The following is an 11,843-nucleotide window of genomic DNA, read 5'->3' as shown; positions in this document are numbered from 1 at the left end:
TTAATCAACACTGTTTGTCAACCTATTGTATTTGTGCTGCTTTTTCAGTCATGTTCCCCCTTTTTTTTATCTTTATTTGTATTTGTTCTCAACATCTTTTATTCTTTATGCTCAATTAGTATTAAGTTCTAGATATTAATGTTTTTTCTTGCCCGAAACGCATTGCGTAATAGTGGCTTTAGGCATTGTATGTACTAGCTCTATCTATATATCAATCCATTAATGTAACATCACTTGTATGTATATACCTTACCTGAATAAACATCTGAATCTGAATCTGAATCTGAATCTGAGAGAGACAGCCCCCTCCGGGTGGAGGAGGCGAGAATAAGTGTGAGTGGGGGAGAAATTTGAAGAGCATGGGGGAGAGTGTGAGAAAGGAATAAGAAGGGAGAAAGTTGGAGAGGGTGGGAGATGAGAATTATTATACAGACAGTGACAGACAGTGATAAGCCTGAAGAGAAACCGAGTCGACCAGGGCAAAAAGAAAAGCAGGATGACAAACAGAACAACAGACAGAGACAACAACACACAGAAAACAGAAGCAGACACAAAGATATTTAGAGACGCAAAGCCGAAGGAAGAAGGAAGGCCGAAGGAGGAAGGAAAGAGGAGGCCAGGATGTTTGAAGTAAAGGAAGGAAAAGGGGAATATTTGAAGACAAGGGATGAAAGAAGGGGAGACAGGTGGAGAGTGGAAAAGAGCGGGAGGAGGGAGATAGAGGTAGGAGGTGAAAGGAGTGAGAAGTGTGAGTGAAGGAGGACCGTGGAGAGGATGGGGGGGAGTGGGAGAAAGGGATGAGAGGGGGAGAAAGTTGGAGAGGGTGGGAGATGGGAAGAAAGGGAGCTAGGGAAAAAGATAAGAAAGGGGGATACTGGGGAGATGGGGAAGGGGAAAAAACAGACCCGGGCACAGCTGGGCATGCGCCCCTAGTGACCTACATATATTAAACCCCGGCCCAGCCTTAGTTTAAAATTAGCCCGTCCTCAGACCAAATCCATTACGATTAAACTACGCCCTCTACCCTCCCCCCCTCTTCCTTTCAAAATAACTGGATGGTTATCTGGATATTTGTGATTGTCTGAAAACATATTATGGTTTCGGTAATAGGCTACATGTAAACTGGTAAGTGAACCTTTGTCTTAAACAGATTATTCTCAAGTTATAACTTTATTGTAATATAAATCATTGGTTTAAAATATAAAGTGTATGCTGAAAGCGTTTTCTTTAAAGAATATGGTTTTCTGTAAACGGAATTCTTTTATACACTGAAATAGTTTTCGAATTCCATATTTCATATTATGGTCAATATTACACCATATTAACGTAACCAAACCTAATGAAACCTAACCTAACCAACAGACGTAATGAAACTTAACCTAACCAACAGACGTAATGAAACCTAACCTAACCAACAGACGTAATGAAACCTAACCTAACCAACAGACGTAATGAAACCTAACCTAACCAACAGACGTAATGAAACCTAACCTAACCAACAGACGTAATGAAACCTAACCTAACCCAGAATGTGGAATGACCTTCCCAACCATGTTAAACACTGTACCTCTCTCAACTAGTTTAAGATAAAAACTAAACACTACCTAATAAATTCCCTGTAACCTACCTCACTCCTCTATTGTCAACCCATGTCTGTAATTTTTTTTTGTTTAATCAACACTGTTTGTCAACCTATTGTATTTGTGCTGCTTTTTCAGTCATGTTCCCCCTTTTTTTTTATCTTTATTTGTATTTGTTCTCAACACTTTTTATTCTTTATGCTCAATTAGTATTAAGTTCTAGATATTAATGTTTTTCTTGCCCAAAACGCATTGCGTAATAGTGGCTTTAGGCATTGTATGTACTAGCTCTATCTATATATCAATCCATTAATGTAACATCACTTGTATGTATGTATGTACCTTACCTGAATAAACATATTTATTTATTATTTATTTATTTAACCAACAGACGTAATGAAACCTAACCTAACCAACAGACGTAATGAAACCTAACCTAACCAAACGTAATGAAACCTAACTTAACCAAATCAAACCTAGCCATAGATAGAGAATAAATAATAGCACTAATTATGTATTCATTCTAATTCCATTCCTATGAGCGTATTTCCGCCCCAAGGATCCTGAGCGCGATTTTTGAGCCGAATTCTGACTCTCTGCACCTATTTTTATTTTCAAATAATGACCTTTTATACCGAAAATATTTTAATTACTGAAAACGGCGATGGGTCATATTTTGCCCAAACCCCCCTGCAGTTTTCAAAATGTCTGAAATGTCGGAAATTTGACTCCTGAGCGCGATTTTTGAGCCAAATTGTGACTCTCTGCACCTATTTTCATTTTCAAATTACGACCTTTTATACCGAAAATATTTTAATTACTGAAAACGGCGATGGGTCATATTTTGCCCAAACCCCCCTGCAGTTTTCAAAATATCTTAAATGTCGGAAATTTAACTCCTGAGCGTTATTTTTGAGCCGAATTTTGACTCTCTGCACCTATTTTCATTGTCAAATTATGACCTTTTATACCGAAAATATGCAAATTACTGAAAACGGCGATGGGTCATATTTTGCCCAAACCCCCCTGCAGTTTTCAAAATATCGTATATATCGGAAATTTGACTCCTGAACGTGATTTTTGAGCCGAATTCTGACTCTCTGCACCTATTTTCATTTTTAAATTACGACCTTTTCTACCGAAAATATGTTAATTACTGATAACGCCAATGGGTCATATTTTGCCCAAACCCCCCTGCAGTTTTCAAAATGTCTGAAATGTCAGAAATTTGACTGCAGAGCGTGATTTTTTAGCCGAATTCTGACTCTCTGCATCTATTTTCATTTTCAAATTACGAACTTTTATACCGAAATTATGCTAATTACTGAAAACGGCGATGGGTCATATTTTGCCCAAACCCCCCTGCAGTTTTCAAAATGTCTGAAATGTCGAAAATTTGACTGCAGAGCGTGATTTTTGAGCCGAATTCTGACTCTCTGCACCTTTTTTCATTTTCGAATTCCGACCTTTTATATCGAAAATATGCTAATTACTGAAAACGGCGATGGGTCATATTTTGCCCAAACCCCCCCGCAGTTTTTAAAATATCTGAAATGTCGCAAATTTGACTCCTGAGCGTTATTTTTGAGCCGAATTCTGACTCTCTGCACCTATTTTTATTTTCAAATTACGACCTTTTATACCGAAAATATGCAAATTACTGAAAACGGCGATGGGTCATATTTTGCCCAAACCCCCCTGCAGTTTTCAAAATATCGTATATATCGGAAATTTGACTCTTGAACGCGATTTTTGAGCCGAATTCTGACTCTCTGCACCTATTTTCATTTTCAAATTATGACCCTTTATACCGAAAATATGCTAATTACTGAAAACGGCGATGAGTCATATTTTGCCCAAACCCCACTGCAGTTTTCAAAATATCTGAAATGTCGGAAATTTGACTCCTGAGCGTGATTTTTGAGCCGAATTCTGACTCTTTGCACCTATTTTAATTTTCAAATTACGACCTTTTATACCGAAAATATGCTAACTACTGAAAACAGCAATGGGTCATATTTTGCCCAAACCCCCCTGCAGTTTTCAAAATATCGTATATATCGGAAATTTGACTCCTGAACGTGATTTTTGAGCCGAATTCTGACTCTTTGCACCTATTTTAATTTTCAAATTACTACCTTTTATACCGAAAATATGCTAATTACTGAAAACAGCAATGGGTCATATTTTGCCCAAACCCCCCTGCAGTTTTCAAAATATCGGAAATATCGGAAATTTGACTCCTGAACGTGATTTTTGAGCCGAATTCTGACTCTCTGCCCCTATTTTCATTTTCTGATTACGACCTTTTATACCGAAAATTAATTATAACTCCAGTTGGCATATTTCTATATGTTCTCTCTTTTGGTCAGATGGGTTACGTCCGTCCGTGTAAGACGATTGACCCTTATGGATGTGACCTTGGCGCGGAGATGTCACAGCTGGTGTGACGCTCACTGGCATCACAGCTCAGCTAACGGTACCCCTGATCCTGATCAAGTCGTAGGCGCCGCCTTCCCTCGCTCGGGGTACGTAATGGGTCCATGCAGTCCCTGCACACATGTGCCTCTCTGGCATCTCGGCTTCTACCACCGCCGATACCATGACACAATAAATGATTAAAATAAAAACTATCTTGCTGAAAAACGACACCGTGTTTATGTGATCGCATTAACCCAGTCTGCAGTGACTCAGCACCAGTTATTACATGGCGACGTAAGCAAGAGAGGGTACAGGAAGTCCGTCGAGACTGGGTGCACATAGCGTGCCTCCTCTCATCCGCTTGGCTAGTATCGTGCTAGCTTTCTTGAACTCTTAGTATTGTTAATATGCTATGCTCGCCACAATCATGATCCCCCATATACACACATCCTCGATCCCTGTCTCCTCCCTTTCCCATCTCCTACCTACACACCTTCCCTATCTCTCCCTTAAACACACGCACCCCTACTCCCCCAAACACTCTTCCTATCTCTCCCCACACGCATACACCCTCCCCATCTCGCCCCATATACACCATCCCTGTCTCTACCCTCTCATTCCCCACACACACCCGCCCTGCCATCCCCCACATACCTGCCCTGTCTCCCCCATCACTGAAACCATTTTCAGGCACACTATCTCCATCACTATAACCAAAAGGTCATGCCCAGAACACAAATCTGTAATCATTACATGCATTTTGCAAGTTCAGGTGTGTAAATACACAGTATTAAAATTAATGGTGAATGGTGAACTCTATGGACTTTGAATAGCACACTTCGTGTCCACCGACTTCGTGAATGGGGGTATAGGGGACGACTCTCCTTCAAGGGAGGCATGAGGGTCGGCCCCTATAATCCTGCAAATCCCAGATTTACCTTTAATCCTGTAAAGGTTTAATGAGGCTAGCCCCAAGCATCTGGCCTCCAACCGCGGACAGAAAGACAGTCAAACAGACAGGCAGACAAATTAAAAGAAATTTGATAATATAGGAAATCTCGCTTAGGAAATGCACATAAAAGCAACGAGATAGAATTTTCAGTTATATTCACACAAATTTAAATGAAATCTGACTGGTTGAAAAACAGATAACTACTGACAATAATGTGGATAGAAGCACGTTCGTAACAAGCCTTTACATAGCTGATTTTAGACTATGTCTAGTCCACATTGCCGAGTGAAACAAATGCGATCCTACTTCCGTCTAAATGTCAATAACAGAGGCATTCCCAATACGTTTGTGAGACACCACATAGTGTCAGGGAAGTCAAATAACTTAATAAGCACTTGTAAGACGTGTAGTGGCTCACATGTTTCCTATTATCCTGTGGACGGCGTCGACCACGTCGGGGAGACTAGGGTCTTCCAGCACTGCCCTCACCAGCTGTTCTAGGCTTGCCCAGGGCCCCAGGCTCGCCACGCTGGGGGCATGACCTCCACTTGATAACACTTGACTGTAGACCGCTTTCTCTGGGATGAGGTTATGACCTGTACTTTGTAGAACGGGAGCTTGACCTGTACTTTGTAGAATGGGAGCTTGACCTGTACTTTGTAGAATGGGAGCTTGACCTGTACTTTGTAGAATGGGAGCTTGACCTGTACTTAGTAGAACGGGAGCTTGACCTGTACTTAGTAGAATGGGAGCTTGACCTGTACTTTGTAGAATGGGAGCTTGACCTGTACTTTGTAGAATGGGAGCTTGACCTGTACTTAGTAGAACGGGAGCTTGAACTGTACTTAGTAGAATGGGAGCTTGACCTGTACTTTGTAGAATGGGAGCTTGATCTGTACTTTGTAGAATGGGAGCTTGACCTGTACTTTGTAGAATGGGAGCTTGACCTCTACTTTGTAGAACGGGAGCTTGACCTGTACTTTGTAGAACGGGAGAATGACTTGTAATCTTTGAGTCGATGATGACGATAGATCCCTCCGAAGCTGGAAAGTAAAGGCAGTCATCAGTACACAGTATTCTCAAGCAGTAGATAGATAAAAAGTACTTGCACTCCATGGATTCTTTGACCTGTGACTGCCGCCTTCAGTGGCTTCATCTAAAATGCATTAGAAAACAGACAAGACCTATATCTATGTTTTGATTTTGAATTGACACTTTTCCTCTAATTTATTTTGAATAAATAAATAAAAGTACCTAAAGCCTACTAGTTCCACTGATGTCAATGAAATAATCCTTTCCCTTAAAACCAAGTCTAGTGCCCTCGAGGAGATACCAACTTTAATTTACAAAAAAGCCTCCAGATCTCTAGCCCCTGCTATTGCATTGCTCTTCAACAAGTCACTTGAACTCCAAACCTTTCCTGACATTCTAAAAAAAGCAAGAGTAACCCCTGTCTACAAATGTGGTGATCTCACTGATGTTAACAACTATAGACCTATATCAATCCTGCCTAACTTGTCAAAAATATTCGAAAAGCTAATCTATAAGCAGCTTTACTCTTTTCTAGCCAAACACAATATACTTAGCTCTTGTCAATATGGCTTCAGACCCAAAAAAAGCACTAACGATGCACTTATTAGTATGATTAACGTAATTCACGCAGCTCTTGATAAAAAGGAGTTTCCTGTTGGGTTATTTGTGGACCTGCGTAAGGCTTTTGACACTGTCAACCATCAAAACCTTCTTCTTAAATTACATCATTATGGAGTCAGAGGACACTCCCTGCAATACCTCAAATCTTATCTTACTGACAGGCTCCAGTATGTTTCTGTGAATAATACAATTTCTCCCACCCTACCCATCAACATTGGTGTTCCTCAGGGCAGCATACTTGGCCCTCTCCTCTTTCTCATCTACATTAATGACCTTCCAAATGCCTCCCAACACCTCAAACCAATTCTATTTGCTGACGACACAACCTTCATTTACTCCAGTCCTGACCCCCTTGCTCTAAATGCCACAGTAAATACTGAGCTAGAGAAAGTCCATCTTTGGCTAACTGCCAACAAACTCACCCTTAACATTGACAAAACGTTTTATATTCTGTTTGGCAATAAATCCTCTAATCAGATAAATCTCAAAATAAACAATACCCAAATTTGTAACAAATTAGATGGCAAATTCCTTGGCGTTCTCATCGACCACAAGCTGAATTTCCAGGGTCACATTCTAAATATATCAAAAAAAGTTTCAAAAACTGTTGGCATTCTTTCTAAGATCAGATATTATGTACCCCGCCCTGCCCTGGTTACTCTCTATTACTCCCTCATCTATCCATACCTCAACTATGGTATTTGTGCTTGGGGTTCTACTACCCAAAATCATTTACGTCCTCTCATTACCCAACACAAAGCTGCTATTAGGACAATAACCAACTCTGGCCCCAGACATCACTCGGTACCCTTACTCAAATCTCTGAATATGTTAGATATTAAGTCACTGCACATTCTCTCTTGTGTATTATACATATATAAAACGCTGAACTGTAATGCCAATCCTGACCTCAAAAGCTTCATTGAAGGTTGTAACAGAACCCATGAGCACCACACCAGGAATAAATACAGTTTTGATATTCCTAGAGTACGACTTAATCAAACTAGAAATGCTCTACAAATCAAGGGACCCAGAATGTGGAATGACCTTCCCAACCATGTTAAAGACTGTACCTCTCTCAACCAGTTTAAGATAAAAACTAAACAATACCTAATAAATTCCCTGTAACCCACCTCACTCCTTTATTGTCAACCCATGTCTGTTACTTTATTTTATTATTATTATTTTTTTTTTTAATCAACACTGTTTGTCAACCTATTGTATTTGTGCTGCTTTTTCAGTCATGTTCCCCCTTTTTTTATCTTTATTTGAATTTGTTTTCAACACTTTTTATTCTTTATGCTCAATTAGTATTAAGTTCTAGATATTAATGTTTTTCTTGCCCGAAACGCATTGCGTAATAGTGGCTTTAGGCATTGTATGTACTAGCTCTATCTATATATCAATCCATTAATGTAACATCACTTGTATGTATGTACCTTACCTGAATAAACATATTTATTTATTTATTTATTTATTAAATACTTAAAAGAAAACAAATAGACATTGTGTTAACTTTTCAAAGTGTTATTCTGAGTATTTTTGAGTAAAATAATACAACAGCTGACTTTATGTGCAAAGGAAATGATAGTGTCCCGAACATTGGGAACTGGCAACGGAACAGCACCTTACCTTGGGAGTTAAGGTCACAATCTTGAGTGTCAGTGTCGTGAACTTTGCTGTCGAGGTCACGGCCCTGGGTGTCTTGATCTTGGGTGTCGGTCTCACGATTTTGGATGTCGGGATCATGATCTCGCGTGTTTGGATCAAGACCTTGAGTGTCGGAGCTATGACCATGGTTACTAGGGTCATTAACTCGAAAATTGGAGCCACGACTCTGAGTGTCGGGGTCACGACTCTGAGTGGCGGGGTCACCACACGAGTTGATCGGTGTGGGTGGGTGTGGGATCAACTTTGCCTTCTTCCTTCCAGCAAGGAAATCACTGGGCTCCAGCGTTCCATCCACACTTGCACAAGATGGCAGTGATAGAGTGTGGGTGGGGGAAGAGAAGGATGAGGCGATAGAATGGCAAGATACAAGAGAATCACGATGGCCAGCAACTGAGCCTGTCATAGTTGAAGAGTAGACAAGGGGCATTGAAGACTTGGGGGACAAAATCGGCGCCTGGTTGTCTGACTGGACTCCAACGGATGTAGGATGTGGAAGGGTGTTGGGCTGGACCCCAGCAGGTTGGACTTTGACTCCAGCAGGTGAAGGATGTGGAGAGGTGTGAGACTGGAGTTCTGGACGCAAGGAAGTCGTGTTACGTGCCTGGACTTCTACAAATGGGGGCACATCGTGGGTAAAGTAAGGTTGTCCTACCAATGTAGAAACAGAAGAAGCTGGATGACTTCCTGAACGTGGGGGAGTCGGAGAACACAAAGGGGCGTCTGTGAGGCTATGAGGACGTGGAACAGCGTCGATGAGAGCATGAGAACTTAACCTGTTAGCCAGAGTGTGAGGAACTAGAGGAAGTGAAGTAGTGTCTGTTAGTGTGTGAGGGTAGAGATGAGAGGTGTTGGGGCTGCTGAGGAAGGCTTGGATGGCCCTGAGGCAGCGGACACACCTCTCCTCAGCAGCTGGAGGCTCGCCTGAGAACATCACCCGCCACTTGCGCGCGGATCCCTGCAAGAACACTTAATATTTATTAACGTGTCCTCCTAAAAGTAACTGTATCTAGTAGTCTGGTATCTTAGTTGATACACTAAATTACATAAGTAGAAATAGGATCAAGTTCGATGCCCTTAACTTTAATTATTTTCCAGGTGTCTTAGTGGCTCCAAACATGGAATAGGGAAGGGAAGGGAATGGAACTATCAGGGGAAAGCGCCAATCCATTACGACTATATGTAGCACTTGGAAGGGGTCCGGATACACAGGAGACATCTCCCGTCACGCAGGGTGCAGTCGCACCTCCACAGATCTCCAGTAACATCTATTGATACTGGAAATGGCTCAAAAGAGCCACCACTTATGGGCTATTCATGCCCAAGCCACCTTTTGGGTGGCTTAATCTTCTCTCGGTCCGGATACACGGGAGACATCTCCCGTCACGCAGGGTGCAGTCGCACCTCCACAGATCTCCAGTATCAGCTCTTGATACTGGATATGGCTCAAAAGGGCCACCACTTACGGGCTATTCATGCCCGTGCCACCTCTTGGGTGGCTTAATCTTTATCAATCGGTCTGGATAAGGATTTAGGATGGGACGGGGGGAAGGAATGGGTGCAGAAAGCATCATTTATGATGTTGAATACAAAATGATGCACATTTCTGTCAATTAGCACTCACGGGCGATAACTAAACGGATAACCAACAAGATAAAATGAGATAAAACGATAGCTACAGAAAAAATACAATTCTGTCTTGGTCTCTGCAGTTGACTTACATTACTGTTATTTTACGAAATGATAAAGACAGGCGAGAGTGTGAGGCTGACCTTAGTATTGCAGAGGAAGAGAAGGTTGTGGGCCCGACGGTGTGTTCTCACGTCCTTGGCCAGCCGCAGGTCCCAGTACTCCAGCAGCACCCGCCCAGCTTCCACCTTCAGCACGCCGCTCTGGAGGGGAACACGGACAACCTGCACTATTTAGCTCCCTCCTGCTGCAACAACTTCCTCGCCTACTCCAGCAAGGTCTTCTACATGTGCATTTCCATCAGCACGTGAAAGCCCATTTTCTTTAACAAGGCCATGATGGCCATCTGCTTAAGCACGACCATGTACTTGAGTACGACAATCTATATGTACACGACCATCTACATATTCAAGGCCGTGTACATGTATAAGGTCATCTACACGCGCTAGGTCTCCTAAATTTGCACAGGTCCCGTAGTGGTCCACGCCATTAGTCCAAAATTAAGGGTCTCGGGTTCAATCCCGGCAATAGGAAGGAAAGATTTGGGCAACGCTTCTTTTCACCTAATGTCTCTGTCCACCCGACAGTTAATAGGCATCTAGGAGCAAGGCGACTGTTGTGGGTTGCATCCTGGAGAGTGTCAAGTTGGCCTAGACCCTAGGGGATTTCGATAAGCCTAAATACATGTTTCCTGTCCCCTCAACTCGGCAAAAATATGTAGATTCAGGAACTGGACTTAAGTGCTCTTTAAGCTAAGAATTTGCAGTGGTAGTGAACTAGTGATTTTTGATGTGTTTCTATATAATGCACCCTGTGTACATTATATGCCTGCAGGGGGAGCCGGTCGGCCGAGCGGACAGCACACGGGACTTGTGATCCTGGGTTCGATCCCAGGCGCCGACGAGAAACAATGGGCAGAGTAAAAAACCCCGAAATCATCTCAAGAGGGGGAAGGATTAGAGACCCTTACTGGTGGGTGGTGGTGCAATGATTTATCAAGGATAAAAAAACACAATACCCACTACCTATAATAATAATAATAATAATAATAATAATAATAATAATAATAATAAATAATACCAAATACAAAATATACAAATAGAGTACCCACATGAGCCACAGGGACGTTAGAAAGAAATTTTTCAGTGTCAGAGTAGTTAGCGGATGGAATGCATTAGGCAGTGATGTGGTGGAGGCTGACTCCATACACAGTTTCAAATGTAGATATGATAGAGCCCAATAGGCTCAGGAACCTGTACACCAGTTGATTGACAGTTGAGAGGCGGGACCAAAGAGCCAGAGCTCAACCCCCGCAAGCACAACTAGGTGAGTATACACACACATACCCAGGAAGAGGTACTTGTTTACTGCTAGGTAAAAGGGGCATCAGGGTGAAAGAAACTCTGCCCATTTTGTTTCTGCCATCACCAGGGATCGAATCCGGACCCCCTAGGATTACGAGTCCAGAGCGTTATCCACTCAGCTCTTAGGCCCCCCTTATATATTGTTATTTACCTTGGTGAGGACGAGGGCCAGAGGCCGAGCTGAAGAGTTGCTCACGCTCTCCCATTCTCTCGCCTGGGCCGTCAGGCGTGCATACTTCTCAATCTGACACTCTACGACTTTATCCATCGCAAGAAAGTAATTCTGGCGAGGATTAATCCCTGGAAGTAATCCTGGCAAGGATTAATCCCTGAAAGTAATCCTTGCCCGGAGGCGGTAGTAGACTTTCCCGCCTCGTCTCGTACCATTTGCTGGATGTATCATCCTTTTCACCGTGTAATTTGACTCTTAAAATACCATTTACGGTTAAAATATCTATTTTACACAATAACCGATTAAATAATGATTTATAATAACTATCGTTAGCAATATCATAA

General features: G+C 42.1%; 1 protein-coding gene across 1 annotated transcript; it reads right to left on the bottom strand.

Annotated features, from left to right (window-relative positions):
* Window positions 1-5,090: 5,090 nt before the first annotated feature.
* Window positions 5,091-11,693, bottom strand: LOC138358978 (uncharacterized). The gene is made up of 4 exons (XM_069317468.1): window positions 11,479-11,693; window positions 10,047-10,166; window positions 8,239-9,232; window positions 5,091-5,996 (listed from the first exon to the last, which is right to left on the bottom strand). The coding sequence occupies exons 1-4, from the start codon at window positions 11,593-11,595 to the stop codon at window positions 5,368-5,370; spliced, it is 1,860 nt and encodes a 619-aa protein (XP_069173569.1). The 5' UTR covers window positions 11,596-11,693; the 3' UTR covers window positions 5,091-5,367.
* Between the last annotated feature and the right edge of the window lie 150 nt (window positions 11,694-11,843).

Source organism: Procambarus clarkii, chromosome 88 (genome assembly GCF_040958095.1).
Source record: "Procambarus clarkii isolate CNS0578487 chromosome 88, FALCON_Pclarkii_2.0, whole genome shotgun sequence".
Classification (NCBI taxonomy): Eukaryota; Metazoa; Arthropoda; class Malacostraca; order Decapoda; family Cambaridae; genus Procambarus; species Procambarus clarkii.
Note: the sequence above shows the minus strand (reverse complement) of the source record. Positions and strands in the feature narration are given on the sequence as shown.

What these genes read in the sequence shown, in the direction of transcription:
- LOC138358978 (XM_069317468.1), bottom strand. Translation starts at nt 11,595, where the DNA reads ATGGATAAAGTCGTAGAGTGTCAGATTGAGAAGTATGCACGCCTGACG. An exon ending in TGGCCCTCGTCCTCACCAAG is followed by an intron (nt 10,167 to 11,478) that starts GTAAATAACAAT and finishes GTTCCCCTCCAG; the next exon opens with AGCGGCGTGCTGAAGGTGGA. An exon ending in TCTTCCTCTGCAATACTAAG is followed by an intron (nt 9,233 to 10,046) that starts GTCAGCCTCACA and finishes GTGTTCTTGCAG; the next exon opens with GGATCCGCGCGCAAGTGGCG.